The following is a 22877-nucleotide window of genomic DNA, read 5'->3' as shown; positions in this document are numbered from 1 at the left end:
TGTCGCTATCTAAACATACCTTTATCACAGTATTAAGCATGTCTATTAAATTATCTTTCAGATGTCTCCACCACCAAGTGGTATTCATCTTTGTATCTTTGATACCCAGCACAATGTTTTTTATAAGGATTTGATGAACTCACTGAAATCAGGTTAAAAACACTAATATTTGTATGTGCACTTACATAGACAAACATCGGCACACATGATGTACACTCAAGCAAAGTAGACATTAGTTCCTTTAAAAGCAGCAATGTAAAGAAATTGAAACATTTTAGTAAATTAAAAAATTGAATATGTGTGAACAGTGAATACAGCTCCCTCAAAACATGAATTGTGTTCAGGTTGCCTTTTTTGAAGAATATGTGAGTTTCAACTTGAACTTTCCTTGTCAACACCTTAGGGGCTGTCTAGTTGTTGGTGAACAGAGGGAAGGAAGGTTACAGAGATTAGTGTTGAAATTGCCTCATATGATCCATGGCACCAATTCACTTCACCAATCCTCAGTTTTCTCATCAGCAACATGAGGAAATTAGGCCTACGAGAGTCCTCCTGAACCTTAGACTCTATAATTCAATACTGTGTCTACATAGGGATGGAGAGAGGAGGAAAACAGGGAGAGGAAATAAAACAAAACTTGCTTACAACCCAATTCATTCTACTTGAACCTATTAAAACACATACACATCATTTTAATTAGAACTATTTCATTAATTTTAATTTTTCCAAATATATGAGTATTTATGCTATATTACAGAAATAGTTATGAGGAAATGTGAGAATGTTTTATTCTTCTCAAGTCCAATAGGCATTACATGATAACAATGTCCATAAATGTTAATGATCTTAGTTTCATTTTTCTTTTCCCAAGATAGAGTAGTTGCATTACGACAATACTGAATCTGGTAGGGATTTAATTCCTTATGCAGTTGTGCCCAGGAAATCAATGGGATAAAGCTGAGATGTCAGTGCACTTTAATTTGGTCAGTCATGTCACATAGATGTGTTAAAATCGTTGTATTCTGGGGGGCACCTGAGTGGCTCCGTCGGTTATAGGGTCATGATCCCAGGGTCCTGGGATCGAGTCCTGCATCGGGCTCCCTGCTCTGCAGGAAGCCTGCTTCTCCCTCTCCCACTCCCCCTGCTCATGTTCCCTCTCTCGCTGTGTCTCTCTGTCAAATAAATAAATAAAATCTTTAAAAAAAAATCTTTGTATATTTCTATAGGAAGTTCTGAATACCATTTAAAATATACAAACTCAATATGGCCTTCAGTGGTACTTAGCACCTTATTGTGTACACTGTTGATGAGCAATAATAAATGATTGTTTAGTAGCTGAATTATTAGCACAATAGTGAAAATGTGCTCTGTAGAGCACAATGGTACAGTTTTAAGAGCATTGTCAATGACGAGGAATACACTGCAAAGCAAGGTTATGGACTTTTCCCAGGGCGGATGCGCCTGCGCTCAGCTGCCTGGGCGGGCTGGGAGGCGCGGGTTGAAAAGTCTTGTTCCAAGTTTGGAGAGCGAGAGAAGAGCGCCCCAGACCTCGGTACCCGCGAGCGGGGAGGAGGCAGGAGGGAAGGACGCAGCGTTTGGGGAGCACCCAGGCTGTAAGACGGAGCTCACGCTTCGAGAGCTAGAAGGGTGTGACGCACCTGGGCGAGGCAGGAACGCCTGCGGTTGGGCTGCTGTTGGCTAGCGAGGGGAGTCCAAGGCGGCGGCGAGGGGCGAACGATCCGACGCAAGATGGCGAGTAAAGAGATGTTTGAAGATACTGTGGAGGAGCGTGTCATCAATGAAGAATATAAAATCTGGATGAAGAATACACCGTTTCTCTATGACCTGGTTATGACCCATGCTCTTCAGTGGCCGAGTCTTACCGTTCAGTGGCTTCCTGAAGTGACTAAACCAGAAGGAAAGGATTATGCCCTTCATTGGCTGGTGTTGGGGACTCACACATCTGATGAGCAGAATCATCTCGTGGTTGCTCGAGTCCGAACGATGATGCACAGTTTGATGCTTCCCACTGTGACAGTGAGAAGGGTGAATTTGGTGGCTTTGGTTCTGTAACAGGAAAAATTGAATGTGAAATTAAAATTAACCATGAAGGAGAAGTAAATCGTGCTTGTTACATGCCTCAGAATCCTCACATCATTGCTACAAAAACACCATCTTCTGATGTGCTGGTTTTTGACTATACAAAGCACCCTGCTAAACCAGACCCAAGTGGAGAATGTAATCCTGATCTTAGGTGAAGAGGCCACCAAAAGGAAGGCTAATGGCCTTTCCTGGAGTTCAAATTTGAGCGGACATCTCCTAAGTGCATCGGACGATCATACTGTCTGTCTGTGGGATATAAATGCAGGACCAAAGGAAGGCAAGATTGTGGATGCTAAAGCTATCTTCACTGGCCCCTCGGCTGTTGTAGAGGACGTGGCCTGGCATCTGCTACACGAGTCCTTATTTGGATCCGTTGCTGATGATCAGAAACTTATGATATGGGACACCAGGTCCAATACCACCTCCAAGCCAAGCCACCTGGTGGATGCGCACACTGCCGAGGTCAACTGCCTGTCATTCAACCCCTACAGCGAGTTCATTCTTGCAACTGGCTCTGCAGATAAGACTGTAGCTTTATGGGATCTGCGTAATTTAAAGTTAAAACTCCATACCTTTGAATCTCATAAAGACGAAATTTTCCAGGTCCACTGGTCTCCACATAACGAAACTATTCTGGCTTCAAGTGGTACCGATCGCCACCTGAATGTGTGGGATTTAAGCAAAATTGGAGAAGAACAGTCAGCAGAAGATGCAGAAGATGGGCCTCCAGAACTCCTGTTTATTCATGGAGGACACACTGCCAAGATATCAGATTTTAGTTGGAACCCCAATGAGTCTTGGGTCATCTGCTCGGTGTCTGAGGATAACATCATGCAGATATGGCAAATGGCTGAAAATATTTACAATGATGAAGAGTCAGATGTCACAACATCGGAACTGGAGGGGCAAGGATCTTAAAACCCAAAGTACAAGAAATGTTTCTATTGAATGTATGTAATGCTACACGAATGCTTGGTTTATCAAGTGCCAAAAAGGCATTGTATAGTAGGAAATGTAAGTGGGATGGCATAGGGCGTTCTTTACCTTCTGATTCTAGCACTTTCAAGTGAGCTATTGCGTACTGTATCATATTGTAGCTTTTAAGGAAGAAAGGAATGTTGAGAGAGAACATCTCGGTTGTTTTAAAATACAAGTAGCAGGGTACTACCTTTGATTCAACTATTTTAAGTCCTTGTTTTCTCAAACTAAGTGCTTGCTGTTCCCAAATATGCAAGAATAACTTTTACACTTTTTCCCTCCAACACTTGTTGATTGGCTTTGCAGAAATAAAGTTTTAAAATAAAAAAAAAAGCAAGGTTATGAAAAGAACAGAGTGTGATCTCTGTCATATAGGGAACTTTGCAGAGGAACATTAGTTTTACTTCTATATAAAGAGCAAATGCTTGTTGAAAAGATGAAGACAGTACAGTACAGATAAAATAAAAATAGAACCTCACCCTTCTTTCTATCCAGTCTCCAAAATAACTTCTCTTATAATAGCATGGTGTATAACGGTCTGGGTATTTTCTATGCCATTGTAATGGGATATCAAGGAACTTTTCCTGTTTTTCTGGAGTTGTCAGTGGCTAGAGCTGAGGGCAAAGGGTACATTTAACAATTAGAGCAGATGTCTTAACCTCTCTGATCCTTAGTTTCCTCATGTTGAGAATGGAAATGATAATCGATTTCCTTCCTAATTCAGAGTTATTTTTCCTTTAATTGAAGAAACATAAACAAAAATAGTCTATAATTATAAATCATTACACAAATAAGGTGCTATTCTGATTCCTAAGGAATGAAAATAAATTTTGGATCCTACAATGCCAAAAAAGCAAGTAAGAAGCCCTGAAACCTATGAAAACCTACCTGGTTAAAAAATGTTAATGAAGTTGAATGTAAATTTTGTGATAAAATCAATGTCTGCTCAGTAAAATGCCTGCTCATCTGAAGAGTGGTCACTAAATAAAAACAAATTTTAACATTTCATAAACTGTTCATGAAATTGCCAAACAACATGTTATATGACCATTAAAACTAATTATGATAGTTTTTTCTCCTGTTCCCAAAAAATGTATATTAAGTGAACTTCAGAATACAATAATATTCTGTACATTACCATCGCAGCATAAAAGGCCTGTACAGACACAGAAAACAATGTGCTTAAAATAAAATAATTGTAATCAGCTTATAGAACTGGAACTTTTTCAAAATTTTACGTATTTTGTGTCTTTTCATTTTGTTTTAATATAGGGGAATACAGGAGATAGAAGAAATCAATGGTCCAGCATTTACTATATTACTATGAGATAAACTAGAAGATAAAATCCCTACACATACTGATAGAAGAAATTTATCTCAATGGTCCTTGTTGTGGACTGAAGGTTTGTCTTCCCTCCCTTCCCCAATTTATATGTTGAAACACTAACACCTAACCTGATGGTCTTAAGAGGTGGGGCCTTTGGGAGGTGATGGGAATTAGATGAGATCATAAGGGTGGAACCCTTAGAACTGGACCGGTGCCCTTAGAAGAGTCCGGAGAAAGTTTACATTCACTGCTCTGCTCTCTGCGCCTTGGGATGCAAGAAGTCAGCAGTGTGCAACCTGGAAGAGGGCTCTCTCCAGACGGCACCCTAATTACAGACTTTCAGCCTCCAGAACTGTGAACAATAAATTTCTGTTGTTTAAAAGGTAGCTAGTGCATGGTATTTTGTTACAACCCAAGTTGACAAAGAGGATCCTATGATAACAAATCTCTAAATAACATAATGAGAATGAATGGAGGAAAATTTTCTTTCCCTAGTGGCTTTGGAGACCCAGGCCTGCCCCCACAGAGAGACTCATCTGGCAGAGAAGTCAAGATTTGGACCTCAACAATCTCCATCCAGTGTAGGGTGAATTCAGATGCAGGTGACTACACAGGTGCCATGGGGACTTGGGGGAGGGACTACCTGGGGTGGGAGGCGGGGAGAAATCTTCCAGCGTGAGGAAAGGGGCAATTTCCCTGGCAAAGAATACTGTCTTCAAGGAATGGGGAATTTTACTACAGACTTCATTCATCACGTTTGTAAAGCTGTACCAGCTGTAAGGAGTGGGGTCTTGTAGGGTAGGGGGTCATGGGGAAGAGACATAGCCTGGTGAAAGTTGAGGCTGAAGAGATCAGAAAAGCCCAGAGCAGGGCATCTGGAAATTTCAGGATTATCCTATAGAAAATAAGGAGCCACAGGATGTTTGGAACAGGGAGTCACCCAAGCAGCCAAAGAGAAGAGGCAGATGAGTGTCACAGCAGTGGGTGAACGACACTAGGGATTGAAGAGCATCACTTCCAGCCCACTTCCTTTGCATCTAGGGAAACTGAGGCTCAGAGAGCTCTGAGAAGAGACTTGTCCGTGGCGGTCATTTGGCTTCTGAGGTTGAATATGGGGGGTGGAGGCAACCAACGTAGGGCCTGCTTTAATTCTCTGAGGACAAGCACATAGTCATGTGGGTGTTGCTGCGTCTGCGGACACCCAAGGTCTAGCACTGGGGTAGGAAGAGAGAAATGAGAGGCAGCAGCAGTGGGTTTTTTTAAACTAATCCCCGTCACCTCATCCCTTGCTCCCACCCTCTCTGGCCCCTAATTTCCTGCTACCTAGGGGAGACCCTACACCTCCCCCGGCCTCACACAGCGGATTCACTGCCAAGGCACAGGACACGTAGCAGGGATGGTGAAAGCAGATTTCTGCTCTCGTGATCCCCGCACTTGTGCTTCTTTCAGACCTGTGACTGTTCATACTACTGCAGCGGTCCGGGGCCCATCTCCACGGACATCTCCCCACAACCCCATCTCCTCCGGGCCACAGGTAGGGTCAGCTGGTCCCAAAGGGAACAAAGGAGAAGTGATGTCCGCAGAGCCCAGGGGCGGGGGTCTGGGTGGTCAAGGCCCCACGCGGCGCCTCCTGCTGGCTGCAGTTGTCCCCGCCAGGGGTGGTGCAGCCTCTGCAAACACCTCCCCATCTCGACTCCCTACCCCTCCCACCCTCCTGCAGTAAGCGCTGCCCACCGGTTATTTGTATGGTATTTTTTATCAAACGTTCAAAATAACGAGACCATATGCAGAGCTACGTTATATTTTCATACATTTCAGTTTTATAAATATGAATGCTTCTGTGTAGATGCCCAAAGCTGCCATTTCAAGTGGAACCAAATATTCTCAAAATATGCGAGAAACTGAAAATTTTATTATTCATAAATAGCCAACATTGACAGAAGAGTGAATAAAATAGCCTCAAAATATTTTTAAAAGCATGTTTTTTTCCCCAGATACTTTTACTCTGTGAAACTGACCTGGAACTCTGATCTCTATAATCTGTCTAGGTTTTAAATACATTAATGCTTAGTCTTTAGAGTAGGAAAAAAAAAAAAAATCACTGTGAATGATAACTCCAAAATCAGCCTGTGACCCATTACATCTCAGTGGATTTGGCGGCCTGATCTTTTCTCATTCTGGTGTAACCCCAGCATCCTGCTTCATTTAATTCTTTAAACTTTAATTAAAAAACAGCAGGAAAAGCCAAGAAGATAAAGCAGATGAAAATCCCTTTATAGCCCATAGTATAGTGAATAACAGTTTGAGAGAATGAGGGAAATTTTACTCAAATATGAATATGATCCATGAAAATTTATTTCTTGTGGGCTATCATTTTGCAGAGTGGAGATGGGCCCCGGACTGCTGTATCAATCCAATATCTGTCTAATGTACTAGAAATATCAGAATCAAGCTATCTGATGTCTGTATCAGATAGACCATGCTGTTCTACCTAGTTCTTTTTTCTCCTTCTACAGTATTTAAGCTTGTTGTTAAATTTAATCAATTGTGGGGTATCAGATTCATAACTTGTAATGCATTCTGACCTGGCTGATGTGGCCATTTCAATAACATAACAAATGTGAGAACTTAGCCGTATGTTTGTTGAAGGCCAAATTAACCTTCTAGCAATCTTCTCTGTTAGCAAAGTGATCTGTTTGTAACATAATTATAACCTAAATTGGGAAGAAGATGTTAATAAAAATGAGGCAAGCGTCTAGCCCGTGCCCTGAATATAAGCTGCACTCAATAAAAGCTTTCTCCATAAATAGTTGAGTGCATAAATAAAAAAGTATTTGGAGACATGGAAAAGATAGTAAAATAATGATTTTTTTTTTTGTACTGGACATACCTCTGGAAAATCTGAATAAAAATTCTTTAATAATATCCATCTTTTCCATGGTACATCTGGTGTGTTTGAAACCCGATTTCTTTATTTGGGAGAGAATAATTAAATGTGGAGGTTTGCATATTTGATTAGATTAGCTGATTTTCCTGAGCTGAGTGCAATTATAGATTATCATAAAGAGGTCATATGATAGTGTCTTGCAGGGTGAATTTTTAGAATAAGCAAGTGTGCCCTAAAAGTTTGCAAACCAGGGGCAGAAAAAGTAGAAAGGGTCAAACAATGAACCACGCATGTATAAATGTATTTGCCCAGGACTCTGCTTTTTCCACAAGGGAGTACAACAGCTGTCTATGTTTTCTTTTCCTCATGTTGGATTATAATGTTGCATTATCATTCTCCCAGTCATCACATCACAGAACCTAGAGCCCGTCTTATAGCTTCCATGAAATGCTTTTTGACTGCTTCTGTTTGTCTTTCCAAAAAATTTTGGCTGAAATTTTTATACCCCTAAGCCCATAGTTCTTTAAAGAGAAATAGTGACCCTCTCTAGCTCATGTTTTTCCTTCTCGCTCAAAATCATGTAAATTCAGATGATTGTGATTCACTCTGGAGTCCAAATACCTTTCAAGTACAGTTCCTCAGGGGATGATTCTCTGTGACCAGTCTGTCTGGGCTCCACCTCACTCATGTTCGGGCCAGTGGTTGATCTTGATTTCCGACCTCCCCTTAGATTGAGCTGCATCTCACCATTCAGAAAAGATTTCTTCTACATTCTGCTTGTTCTGTGCAGGCTATTCTAATCCACTTCCCTTCTGTGTTCTTTGCCAGGCTCTGACATCACGTATTTCCTTCACTTGCCCATTGCTTTATAATCCCCAGTGGTGGCACATCCACTTGGGTTTTACCCAGACCTCATATCTCTGCTAAGCTTATCTTGCTGTTCCTCAGGACCCTCTTCTCCATTATGATTTCTGTTACAGCCTCCTAAAATGAATCCATGAGGTTTAGTAGCTCTTCTTTTCCTTCTCAGATACTAGTTAAATACTGGTCTTCTATAGTAACTAGTGTCAGTATCAATAGGGCAAGACGAGTGATGTAGTAATAACTAGTAATAACTAGCACTGTACCTTTAATCACCTGAATACCCCCACCCACAACTACATGAGAATTATTTAAATACCAAATAAGCTTATTTTCAAATATATAATCTTTTGATTAATACAATAAAATGCATAAGTGATGAAATTCAAAGTAACTTGTGCTGTTACTTACTTCTTTCATCAATGTACAGTAATAGTACTAGCAGGTCCACATGTGTTTTCTGTATTGATATAGGTCATTAAATATTCTCCAAGTGTGGCCACAGACTGTCCTATTAGTTGTCATTATTAGGTCACTTACTGCTGATGATTCTGCCCTGTAGCCAGCACTGATACCAAGGGTGGCAATTGACCCAAATGTCCAAATTTGAAGTCTTCCTGGGATTTCTTAAACTGGAGCCAATGAGTGCGAAGCATTTCCTTCCTGGTGGTTTGAACTTCTAAGACCATGAGACATAATAGTTCTTTGTTCCTTCTCATAGAACAGAAGATAATCTGGAGTAAGAGAGAAGCGGGGATGGGAAATAACATGAGTTCTGGAAATCTGTCTCCCCACAGATACCCAAGAATAATAGTGAATATTTATGATCCTCCAGTTTTATCCTTTCAAGTTTCCAGTGTGCCTAAGTATTTAGAGTGTTGTCCTTATCACTTGGTCCAAAGAGACAACCAATAAAATAATTCATTGAATTGGTGCAGTGCATGTTGTATGTGTATTCAACTGTTCTTCTCCAAGACTCAAAAGTGGCAAGGAGCAGAGATAATGTGGAAGTATGTCTTCTATTTGACCAGAGCATATAAAGATAACAGAGAAAAAAATATTAAAACTTAGAACAAGTCATCCCGACATGAATAAAGAGATATCATGAGATCTCATTCAGCTCATAGGAGTTGCAGAATTTGTTGTGAATTGTCAGAAATCCTTTGGTGGTAAAACGATCTCACAATGTCTGGGGGAGTCTCATTTATATGTTAGGCACACTCTTGTTCCCTGCAGTTGGGCTCAGAGAACAGCCTAGTCTAATACACAGATAATACATACTCCACTAATCACCACATCTTTTTCATCTTTTTCACTCCAGACACGCTCCTTATCCCTTTCATATTTTTATCAAAGTCATAAATTGAGTTGATGTCCTTACATAGAGATTTCACTCTAGGGGCACCTGGGTGCCTCAGTCTGTTACGCGTCTGCCTTTGGCTCAAGTCATGATCTCAGGGTCCTGGGATCGAGCCCTGCATCAAACTCCCTGCTCAGTGGGGAGCCAGTTTCTCCCTCTGTCTCTCCCCCAACTCGTGTGCTCTCTCTCAAATAAAATAAATAATGTTTTGTTTTGTTTTGTTTTTAAAAAAGGGAATTCCACTCTACTCATTGGAGTTAAAAGGTTAAGAGTCATCAGTTTAAGAAGTCGTTAGAAAAGGACCTAGGGGCTGCTATTGGAATTAGAAATGATAGAGCTACAGGGGTATGTTGCTTTTCTAGAGTTCAATCTATACTAGCAGATACTGTTACGCAAATAGCAAGATTTCTTTGTCAAACACAGGGAGGTGATGAGTGATAGGCAAGAATCGAGATTGGCTCTTCTGTAAGCTCGAACTGAGAAGTGAAAGAGAAGCACTGTTGCTGTCAAAGCAGTGAGATTGGGGTTGGAGATGAATTAGACAAGGAGCCCTCATGCTCATTGGTATGACTAGTAGACAATGAAGTAGTTGTGTGATGTCTAACTTTTCACAGGTGACAAAGCAGGAGGTAAAGAATCAATATTCATCAGAATACAGATGGTCACTGAAACAACAGGACTGCAAGAGATTGCTTGGGAGAGCCCAAGTGGAAATGTCCAAGATTAGAAGGTTGGTTCTTGGTAGCTCCTTATTTAAACATAAATATAAACAAAACATTCCTGGGGCGCCTGGGTGGGTCAGTCAGTTAAGCTCAGGTCATGACCCTGAGGTCCTGGGATAGAATCCCACATTGGGCTCCCTGCTCAGTGGGAAGTCTCCTCTCTCCCCCTCTTCCTGCTCATCCTCATGCTCTCTCACTCTCTCTTTCCTTCTCTCTCTCTCTCTCTCACATGGACACTCTCAAATAAATAAGTAAAATCTTTAGAAAAAATAAAAACAAATAAAACATCCCTGGAGTGCCTGGGTGTCTCAGATAGTTAAGCATCTGCCTTTGGCTCAGGTCATGATCCCTCTCCCTCTACTGTTCCCCTTGCTTGTGCTCTCTCGCTCTCTCTGTCAAATAAATAAATAAATAAAATATTTAAAAAAAAATCCTTTGTAGGTTTGATAGAAGAACTACTTACTTAATTATTAGTAAGTGTGCCATTTATAAAGTTTATTACTAAAAAACCATGACGTTTAGTTGTGCTATGACTTACATACCTCTTTCCTTTTTGTCTTGAACCAGATGAACTCTAACTACTCATCTTAGATAAAATAATGAATCAGATTAAGATTGTTTCACCGGCTTCACCAGTTACTTCCAGTGCTTACTTTCCATTCATTGATACCCTCATTTTGCTTTCTTTCTGCCCAGAGGGACTCTAGTGAAAATAATAAGCTCTAGGAGGAGTTGATACTTTTGGTCTCATAGGCTTCCCCGTGCCCTTTAAGTGATACTGCACAGAAAAGTGTAGAGTTCCCTGAGCATAAAGCCAGTTCCACCAACATCCTTTCTAGCTTATTTTATTTAAAGATATTCTTTGGATCCTTCTCTGTTTGGACAGATGTCTTTAGGTTTCGGGTATGAATAAAAGAAAGCTTTCACATGACATAGTAGGCTAAATAATGACACCCAGAGCTCCCAGAGCCTAATACCTGGAAGTTTGTGAGTGTTACCTTACCTAAAAAGTATGATTTCAAATGTGATTGTATTACACATCTTGAGATGGGGAAATTATCTTGGATTATTATGGACCCTAAATGCTATATTGCGAGTGTCCTTTTAAGACCAAGTCAGAGGGAGATTTGACACATATACAGAAGACAAGGTGATGTAAAGATGAACCATACAGAGATTTGAAGGTGCTGCACTTGAAGATCAGAATTATCATGGAATGCAGGCAGCCTCTAGATACTAAGACAACAGGATTCTCCCCTACTGCCTCCAAAGGAAGCACAGCCTTGCCAACACCTTGATTTTGACCCAGTGATACTGACTCTGGACCTCTGGTCTCCAGACCTGTGATAGAATAAATTTCTGTTGTTTTAAGCCGCCTGGATTATGCTATTTTGTTATAGCAGCCATAAGAAACTAATACACATTGAACAAAACCTGCCTTTCTTGTGCTTCTTTTGTCTCTTTGCCAATCATTTACATTTAATTGCTCCTCTTTCTGTACAATATTCCACATATAATTATGTACATTTTATTTCAATTTCAAGCAGTCTCCATTTCAAATTCAGCTCTGTACTCTGTTAAGTCCAAAATGTCATCATGAAGGAAAAAAAAAAAGAAAAAAAGAAAAGAAAGAAAACACGAGGAGCCTATTTTACCAAGCAGTTGCAAGCCACATTAGAAACTTAAACAACAAGTTGTTATGTCATTTCTAGGAATAAAATAATTTTTTCCATTTTCTTTATTTTTTCATATGATTTATGTGAAACAGAGTTAGGTTTTCTATAGAAGGAAAATTATTTGCTCCCAAGTTTTCAGTTATTATTCTATAATGTATGACTTATCCCAGGGGGACTTGGTTTTTGTTCATATATTTTGACAGCAAGGGTGTCAGTGATGGCAGATAACCCTGTGTCAAGGTCAGTGATGTTTGCCAAAGATTTTATTCTCTGCCCCTTCCCACCACACACATTCTCTGGCACCTTTTTCATTAAGCAAGCCATGTCATGACTTCTGGCCAGTGAAATATGGGTAGAAGTAACACATGTGAATTCTTGTTGGAGGCAGTAAAATTTCCAAATGCTATTGTTCAAGGACTCTCCTTTTCTGCAGCAGTGACAAAGGGACCTGTGGTACACAAGTGTAGTTGCAACATAGAGCCTGGGTCAGTTTGAGTGTGGGTCCTGCTAACCCCCATAGGACCCATACTGTCAGAAAGAATAAATTTTTGTTGTGTTAAACCACTGAGATTTTGCAGTGCCTTTTGAAGCATTCCTAACTAGTTATGGTAAGTGCAGAGGGTTTCTTTCTTGCTTCTACATTTCTGAGAATAATATAGGTCTTCTTTGACTTACACTAGGGTTACATCCCAATAAACCCTATTGAAAATATTATAAGTCCAAACTATATTTAACACCTAACCTACTGAACATCATTAGCCTACAGTGGGCAAAATCATCTAACATAAAGCCTATTTTATAATAAAGTGTCAAATATCTCATGTAATTTATTGAATACTGTATTGAAAGTGAAAAACAGAATGGTTGTAGATGTATCGGTTGTTTACCCTCACAATCATGTAACTGATTGGGAATCTCCAGCATCACAAGAGAACATTGTACCACATATCCTTAGCCTGGGAAAAGATCAAAATTCAAAGTACAGTTTCTATGGAATTCACACTAATTTCACATCATCCTAAAGTTGAAAAATCATAGGTTGAGCCATCATAAATCAGAGACACTCTCTAGTTTCAAATAAAGAACTGCTAAAGAATTTAACATAATTATAATTTCTTGGTAACTTTCCCTGGAAAGAAATTCAAATTCAGAAGAAAACACCCCATTAGCCCAACTTAAAGTCTGAAATGAGAAATAATCAATTTTAAGAATGGAAGTGCATCATTTACATGCAATAGTATATATAATTCTTTATAAATACATTTTAATTGTGACTGAAAAACACATACTCATCATTCTTTTTCTTCTCTTCCACAAATTTAGACTATCAATCTCTTGCCAAAAGCAATATCTTAAAAATATTTTTATGGAACTATAATATAAAAGAGTTTTTTCCTTTAACCAAATACTTTGATAAAATTCAAAAATTCTCAGAATTTTATTTCCTTCAATAGAGAAAGCCTTAGAAGTTTGATAAGAGTTTCAGTTTAAAAATATTTTAATTATGGTATTATAAAATAGCACACTTTATAATAAAAGCATACATGATCATGGTTAGTAATATATGCTTTGTGAAACAATTTTTAGGTCATGATATTTTAGAGACAAAAAGCTAACATAACTAAAATATTTGATCAATTAACTTAGATGAAACAATGAATTTGTTAGAAAATCTGCACTTACTAAATAGAGAAGTTGACTTTTTTATGCAAAGAAAGGCATTCACTAGCTTGTCATGTCTTCTGAAAAACAGATAATCTGTAATTTCTTGTTCCAGGAACTCCTCATTAGAGATGTTCTCATTGGAGTTTTCTACCAGATGTGAAAGCTCACAGAATTCTCCGGAGAGGTTTATCATAATCAAAACTAGAGCCATTTGGAGAATGTGCCATTATTCAAATCTTTAATAGTAAATACAAAATGCACACAATTGAAACAGAAAATAACAAGCAGAGGTCCCTCAGGAACCAGACTGCAGGGATCTCTGCTGGAATAGAAAAATTTAATGATCCATGGAAATAGAACAATAATCAAATTTGTAGATATAGGAAGACATTAATATAATTATAACCAGAGGTGCTTAGAAGAGCGTGGAGCATGGTTCTGTGGAGAATGGTCAACTCTGTAGATAAGCAAGTAAAATCATTATTTTGGAACTGATAAAAATTCTTCCCCTGTCTTATCTGAAAACCATATTTATCTAAGGTTTATTTCTATTAAAATTTGTCTGGAAGCCTGATGCATGAATTCTTTTGTGACTGATTTGCACCAATTCCCCATCAAGTGTATTATAATGAGTATATTTAACAGTATTTCAAAGTTGACATTTATTTATTTTAAATAATCCTTAATTTATTCAAGGGCCAAAATGAAAAATCGAAAGGAGTGTCGAAAGATAAAATAGCTTATGCAAATGAAACAAATTGAGGTGAAAACAAGGTATTCCCTTGATACCCTTCATCTTGTACTTAAAAGTAACAAATCTAAAGTCATTTAGTGAAACACATTTCCAGCTCAACAAAATTCATACATAATTTTCACTTCCATATGAAGCGTCTTATATTCAGTCAGTTTAATTATCTACAACTCTTTAATGGCATTTTTTAATCCTTTGTGGTTCACTGAAAAACTTGGTAAAATATAACAAAGTGGTGTGTTCATTAAAATGTCAGAAATATTTTCAAGTCCAAATAGCACAGCATATTTTTCCTAAGTGTGGTAATAATGCAATAACTATACCAGGAGGGTGTAATTAACAACCATTTAAAAAAACAATTGTGTTAAATTATTCAGGATCTTCATGCATAGCATATTAATTAAGAAACAAAATTATTTTTAAGTTCATCCATAGGGAAAAAAAAGGAATAATGAAAATAAACTTAATGAAATATACAAGTTTGCAGAACTTATTTAATATGTTTTACACATAACATAGTTGAAATTATTTTGTCAGGGCACTTCAAATAGCATTAACATTGACAAAATATTACAGTTTACACAGAATTTCAAAAAGTGTAGCAATGATTGTATTCTACTTGGATCTTCACACGAGCTGTTGTGAAAACAGAAACTGAGAGCCCCATTATGTTGCTGTATTCTGTTTAATCTGTTTTAACTTACAGTAGAGGTATGGCCAAGTTCTTGGATGATAGCATGTAACTCTGTTACTAGGCCCTGCTCAAGTTTTGTGACAAGAGCTCTCAGAACCACTCTCAACACTTATGTGTGAGTCATTTCAATGATCAACATTCCTCAGCAGCTACTGCTGTGGGTCTGTACAGGGGAAGATGTTATTTTGTAGCACATGGAAACCTTGCTAAAGCTGTCCCTCCTGCCTCTACCTGCAAAAAGAACACTGGGCTTGTTGCCTCTCTTGTTTACCCTGCCATAGGCATTACCTTATCATTAGGAGAACTTAATTCCCCTAAGTAAAATACATATCTTTCAGTCTACCTTAGATAGTTGGATTTTGAAATGATTACATTTGGAAATGATGAATTTAAGGACACCAAAGGGTTTCACATGAACTAAACACTAAATGGAAAGGAAGAGATGGTCAAAGTAAAAGTTTTTAAAAAGATGTAACTATATATTGTTTATAAGAAATGGATTAAAGACACTAGCAAACTGAAAAAAAAGCAAAAGATGTAAACAAGAACAAGAAATGCGGATATGGCTATATTAAGGTAGACTTCAAAGTAAAAAAAAATTAAGAGGGACATTTTGTAATAACGAAATCGTCAATTTACCAAGAAGATACACTTCTAAGTGCTTATACACCCCCCGAGCTTTAAATGCATTAAGCAAAATTTGGCAGAATTCGAGGGAGAAGTAGACAAATCAATAACCAAAGTTTAAGATTTTAATACCTCTTTCAGTGACTGATAGCACAAGTCAAAAAGGGGTGCCTGAGTGGCTCAGGCGGTTAACTGTTTGCCTTCAGTTCAGGTCATGATGGGATTGAGCCCTGCATGGAGCCCTGCATCAGACTCCCTGCTCAGAGGGGAGCCTACTTCTCCCTCTCCCTCTGCCTGCCACTACCCCTGCTTGTACTCTCTCCCAAATAAATAAATAAAATCTTAAAAAAACAACACATCAAGAAAAATAAAACAAATATATAAGACATTTGAAAACTATAGTCAACTAACATTATCTAACTGAAATGTACAGAAAACTGCATCCAACAGTCAAAGAGTACACCTTTTTTTCCCCCCATTGCACAGGGAAAGTTCACTAAAATAGATTTTATGCTGGGCTATAACACATGTCTCAATATATTTCAAGGGTTTCAAATCACATGGAACATACTTGCTGACAAAATAATATTAGAATTAATAACATCAAGATATCTAGCAGACAAAAAATTAAAAACACCTCAAAAGAACCGTTAGCAAAGAAAAGAAAGTCAAAAGGAAAAATATAAATATTTTAGAAGGATAATAACAAAATACAACACAAAAAAATATTTGGGAAGTACAGCTAAAGTTTAAGGATTAGGAAAAGAGAGAGGCATAAAATCAATGACCTAAGATTTTACCTTAAGAAGTTAGAAAAAGGACAGACCACAAAGTTTTGAAACTATTCCTCAATCACAAGAGGAAAGTCAGAAAAAACTCAAGTACATGGAGCCTAAGAGCATCCTACTAAAGAATGAATGGGTCAAGTAGGAAATTAAAGAAGAATTAAAAAAATTTATGGAAACCAATGAAAATGAAAACACAACTGTTCAAAATCTTTGGGATACAGCAAAGGCAGTACTGAGAGGAAAGTATATAGCAATACAAGCCTTTCTCAAGAGACAAGAAAGACCTCAAAGACACAATCTAACCCTACACCTAAAAGAGCTAGAGAAAAAACACCAAATAAAGCCTAAACCCAGCAGGAGAGGAGAAATAATAAAGATCAGAGCAGAAATCAATGAAGTAGAAACCAAAAGAACAGTAGAACAGATCAACAAAACTAGGAGCTGGTTCTTTGAAAGAATTAACAAGATTGATAAACCCCTGGCCAGACTTAACAAAAAGAAAAGAGAAAAGACCCAAATCAACAAAATCATGAATGAAAGAGGAGAGATTACAACCAACACCAAAGAAATAGAAACAATTATAAGAACATATTATGAGAACTCTATGCCAGCAAATGAGATAACCTGGAAGAAATAGGTGCATTCCTAAAGATGTATCAACTACCAAAATTGAACCAGGAAGAAATAGAAAATCTGAACAGACCTATAACCACTAAGGAAATTGAAGCAAAAATCTCCCAACAAACAAAAGCCCAGGGCCAGATGGTTTCCCAGGGGAATTCTATCAGACATTTAAAGAAGAATTAATACCTATTCTCCTGAAACTGTTCCAAAAAATAGAAATGGAAGGAAAACTTCCAAACTCATTTTATGAGGCCACCATTACCTTGATCCCCAAACCAGACAAAGACCCCATCAAAAAGGAGAATTACAAACCAATATCCTTGATGAACATGGATGCAAAAATTCTCACCAAAATACTAACCAGTAGGATCCAACAGTACATTAAAAGGATTATTCACCATGACCAAGTGGGATTTATCCCTGGGCTGCAAGGTTGGTTCAACATCCGAAAATCAATCAACGTGATACAATACATTAACAAAAGAAAGAACAAGAATCATATATTCCTCTCAATAGATGCAGAAAAAGCATTTGACAAAGTACAGCATCCTTTCTTGATCAAAACTCTTCAGAGTATAGGGATAGAGGGTACATATATCAATATCATAAAAGCCATCTGTGAAAAACCTACAACGAATATCATTCTCAATGGGGAAAAGCTGAGAGCTTTTCCCCTAAGGTCAGGAACGCGGCAGGGATGTCCACTCTCACCACTGCTATTCAACATAGTATTAGAAGTCCTAGCCACAGCAATCAGACAACAAAAAGAAATCAAAGGCATCCAAATCGGCAAAGAGGAAGTCAAACTCTCACTCTTTGCAGATGATATGATACTGTATGTGGAAAACCCAAAAGACTCCACCCCAAAACTGCTGGAACTCATACCCAAATTCAGTAAAGTGGCAGGATATAAAATCAATGCACAGAAATCAGTGGCATTCCTATACACCAACAACAAGACAGAAGAGAGAGAATTTAAGGGGTCGATCCCATTTACAATTGCGCCCAAAACCATAAGATACCTAGGAATAAATTTAACCAAAGAGGCAAAGGATCTGTACTCAGAAAACTATAAAATACTCATGAAAGAAATTGAAGACACAAAGAAATGGAAAAAAGTTCCATGCTCATGGATTGGAAGAACAAATAATGTGAAGTTGTCAATGCTACCTAGAGCAATCTACACATTCAATGCAATCCCCATCAAAATAACACCCACTTTTTTCAAAGAAATGGAACAAATAATCCTAAAATTTGTATGGAACCAGAAGAGACCCCGAATAGCCAGAAGAATCTTGAAAAAGAAAAGCAAAGCTGGCGGCATCAGAATTCCGGACTTCCAGCTCTATTACAAAGCTGTCATCATCGAGACAGTATGGTACTGGCACAAAAACAGACACATCGATCAATGGAACAGAATAGAGAGCCCAGAAATGGACCCTCAACTCTATGGTCAACTCATCTTTGACAAAGCAGGAAAGAATGTCCAATGGAAAAAAGACAGTCTCTTCAACAAATGGTGTTGGGCAAATTGGACAGCCACATGCAGAAGAATGAAACTGGACCATGTCTTTACACCACACACAAAAATAGACTCCAAATGGTTGAAAGACCTAAACGTGAGACAGGAGTCCATCAAAATCCTAAAGGAGAACACAGGTAGCAACCTCTTCGACCTCAGCCACAGCAACTTCTTCCTAGAAACATCACCAAAGGCAAGGGAAGCAAGGGCAAAAATGAACTACTGGGATTTCATCAAGATAAAATCTTTTGCACAGCAAAAGAAACAGTCCACCAAACCAAAAGACAACTGACAGAATGGGAGAAAATATTTGCAAATGACATAGCAGATAAAGGGCTAGTATCCAAAATCTACAAAGAACTTATCAAACTCAACACCCAAAGAACAAATAATCCAATCAAGAAATGGGCAGAAGACATGAATAGATATTTTTCCAAAGAAGACATCCAAATGGCCAACAGACACATGAAAAAGTGCTCAACATCACTCGGCATCAGGGAAATCCAAATCAAAACCTCAATGAGATACCACCTCACACCAGTCAGAATGGCTAAAATTAACAAGTTAGGAAACGGCAGATGTTGGCAGGGATGCGGAGAAAGGGGAACCCTCCTACACTGTTGGTGGGAATGCAAGCTGGTGCAACCACTCTGGAAAACAGTATGGAGGTTCCTCACACTGTTGAAAATAGAGCTACCCTACGATCCAGCAATTGCACTACTGGGTATTTACCACAAAGATACAAATGTAGGGATCCCAAGGGGTACGTGCACCCCGATGTTTATAGCAGCAATGTCCACAATAGCCAAACTGTGGAAAGAGCCAAGATGTCCATCGACAGATGAATGGATAAAGAAGAGGTGGTATATATATATATACACAATGGAATATTATGCAGCCATGAAAAGGAATGAGATCTTGCCATTTGCAATGACGTGGGTGGAACTGGAGGGTGTTATGCTGAGTGAAACAAGTGAATCAGAGAAAGACATGTATCATATGACCTCACTGATATGAGGATTCTTAATCTCAGGAAACAAACTGAGGATTGCTGGAGTGGTGGGGGGTGGGAGGGATTGGGTGGCTGGGTGATAGACATTGGGGAGGGTATGTGCTATGGTGAGCACTGTGAATTGTACAAGACTGATGAATCATGGATCTGTACTTCTGAAACAAATAATGCAATATATGTTAAGAAAAAAAAAAGAAGAAGAAGATAGCAGGAGGGGAAGAATGAAGGGGAATAAGTCGGAGGGGGAGACGAACCATGAGAGACGATGGACTCTGAAAAACAAACTAAGGTTTCAGAGGAGAAGGGGGTGGGGGGATGGGTTAGCCTGGTGATGGTATTAAAGAGGGCACGTTCTGCATGGAGCACTGGGTGTTATGCACAAAAAATCATGGAACACTACATCAAAAACTAATGATGTAATGTATGGTGATTAACATAACAATAAAAAATTATTTAAAAAAAGAAGGAAAAGTAATGGTAATGTTACAGTGTAGTTTGTAGAAAGAAACTTTTTTTCTTTAAGATTTAATTTATTTGACAGAGAGACACAGCGAGATAGGAAACACAAGCAGGGGGAGTGGGAGAGGGAGAAGCAGGCTTCCCGCTGAGCAGGGAGCCCAACATGGGACTCATCCCAAGACCCTGGGATCATGACCTGAGCCGAAGGCAGATGCTTAACAACTGAGCCACCCAGGCGCCCCTATAGAAAGAAACTTTTGATTGCTAAGGAGCTACTGCCTCACAAACTCAGCCTCACAAACTCTGGAGTTATGTAGGGTCATATGATAAAACTTGACGTTAACATTTCTACATGCCTGCCAGCTTCCAAGCATGGGAATGGTGAGCCGCCTGGAACTTGTAATGCCAAGTCACACTGGCTGTTTTACGTATCACAGTCCTGCTAGGTAATCCCACTCTTCAGATGAAATCTTTGAAGCTCAGAGAAATTACCTTATTTCCCCAAACCCCGGTATCTACCAGGGGTTCTGAATTCTCAATTCCTTAAATAAATTGTCTCAAAGTTTAATTCACATTTCAGAAAAACTTAATGAATCAGTTAAGTGGTTAGAATGATTCTTAATTTTGTCTCACAGAGAAAGAGGATTTTAGAATTCAAAAGTTCGGTACTCAATGTGTCTATCCAATCTCATTTTATAGATGTTGACATTGATTGACTGGCTTAGAGGGGTTGTTAATAAATATTTGTTGATTGCATTAATGCAGTCATATTGAATAGCACTGCACAGAGAGTTTAAATTTTGCCACTAATTATCTATGTGATCTCTGATTTCAATTTCTCCAGTTATAATTAGTTCAAATTTACTGGCTTCAAATACTCTTTTCAAATGTCTATGATTTTCTAAATGTAAATGACTTGCCTGAGGTCATGTATCCAACAGGAGATAGAGCTGATACTGGAACCTGCTGTTGAAACGAGTTTTCTCCTAAAATAGTTATTGTTTATACCAATTGCATTTTTAAATTACAGAATCTCTGCTTAAGAGATCTGTTTTAAGTAGGGCACATGATATGATGAGCACTGCGTGTTACACGCAACTGATAAATTATGGAATGCTACATCTGAAACTAATGATGTATTATATATTGGCTAAATGAATTCAAATAAAAAATTTAAAAGAGAGAGAGATCTGTTTTATTGTATTGGCTACTATTGATTTATCAAATCAATTTCAGTAATAAGAGCCTGCAGTGTCATCTTTAGATTAAATACCACATATAGTACTCCAACTGATCCATACTGCCTAAGAGAAGCCTACATTGACTATGCTTTTACTGTGTGCCAGGCAATACTCTAAGAGCTTCACTCTAACTCACTGAATCCACATGATAACCCTGCGAGGTAGGTTCTATTAGTATCTCCATTATATAGGAAGAAACCTTAGGCTTATGCATACACTACTCGTAACTTGCCCTGTTATCTAAGTTAAATGGCTAGTAAATGGCAAGGTGAGAATTTCTCTTATCATAGTGCCTTTAGTTGTCTGTGTTAGAATCAGGGTAAAAATAATATCTGTTTTCCTTAGCAGGAAAGAAAATATAGGTCATATTAGAAGAGTTTTCAAAATACAGGATTTGACATATATGAAACAGCTAAAAAACTAACAATAAGTAGGTTACTTATATCAGATTGAAGCCTGGAGGCCTGAATGCAGGTTTTTGTTTAGTGATAGCAATTGAAGATTTCCCATATTTCTGCTATACTTGTAATTGCAAATAGATGTGGGGAGGGAACAAGTCTAGATTAACACAAAACTATTTTTTTCTCCTTCCCATCCCCAAAATAGAGAAGACATTTTTCAAGAATGAGAAGAAATGAAGCTTTTAGGCTTAATGAAATCAAATGTATTCAGAAATCAAATGTAATGCATTGTTTTAACCATCCATGAAACTAGTGATTCTTTCCTCAATCGCACCTGACACTCTTTTCAAAACATCACCAAATGCTGACATGCCATCATTTGACAGAGATTGCTTGTCAAAAACAAAATGTATTCTTAGAGTGTCTTTCACTAATAACAGTACTCACAGCTGCGAGAACAAGGAAAAATCTCCTACCCCACCCCCCTTCCTCCTTTATTATCCATCCTTTTGGGAAATGTCAACTTGCAGAAATCTTTCATATGTAGAAGATGATTCTATCAAAACATAAACATCCCTGAAGTCATAACCTGACTCTGCCCACTGAAATATCAGTAAGTTAAGGATGAGTTGTGGAGTTCACGGTGCTAGTACAAGTCTATTTATATTTTCAAAAGCCTACTAGCTAGGCTCTTTTCAATTTGCAATATTTTTGTTCACAGAGGACTTTGCAAGCTCCACTTTGAAACAAGACATTAAATCATATGGGGATTATTGCATAAATAATGAATGAACAGAGAAAAATGGGGTCATTTAATTTTCTTTTAAAGGAATGGACTCTGGATTAATCTTAGAAAGTTCTTTGGGGAGTAAAATTCATTACTCTGTCATATCATGTTCAGAGCCTTTCTATTTATGATTTTACAAAGAACTTAGAGTGCAATTTTATAACCTGTATGCATTTAGGTATGCATTCATGCTTTAAGTGTAATTAAGTAAATTTAATATAATCAACAACATACACTTCAAGAACACTCGACTTTTAAAGACAGAATTTTACTGAATAAATAAATATATTTATTGTTATAAATAAAATTATATTACAAAGCAATTATCTTATATTGCATTTAACTATAAAAGTTTTTATCTCAGAAAATACTTTATTTTTTAAGTGTTTTGT

The 22877-nt window shown here is 38.1% G+C and overlaps 1 protein-coding gene across 1 annotated transcript; it reads left to right on the top strand.

Moving 5' to 3' along the window:
- Positions 1-1749: 1749 nt before the first annotated feature.
- LOC113932997 (histone-binding protein RBBP7-like) lies at positions 1750-3414 on the top strand. The gene is given in 3 exon segments (XM_035722412.1): positions 1750-1993; positions 1996-2279; positions 2281-3414. Coding segments are annotated over 3 exon segments (1269 nt in total). The 3' UTR covers positions 3022-3414.
- The last annotated feature ends 19463 nt before the right edge of the window (positions 3415-22877 follow it).

This window comes from Zalophus californianus, chromosome 10 (assembly GCF_009762305.2).
Source record: "Zalophus californianus isolate mZalCal1 chromosome 10, mZalCal1.pri.v2, whole genome shotgun sequence".
Taxonomy (NCBI): Eukaryota; Metazoa; Chordata; class Mammalia; order Carnivora; family Otariidae; genus Zalophus; species Zalophus californianus.
This window is presented reverse-complemented; position numbering and strand designations above follow the sequence as displayed.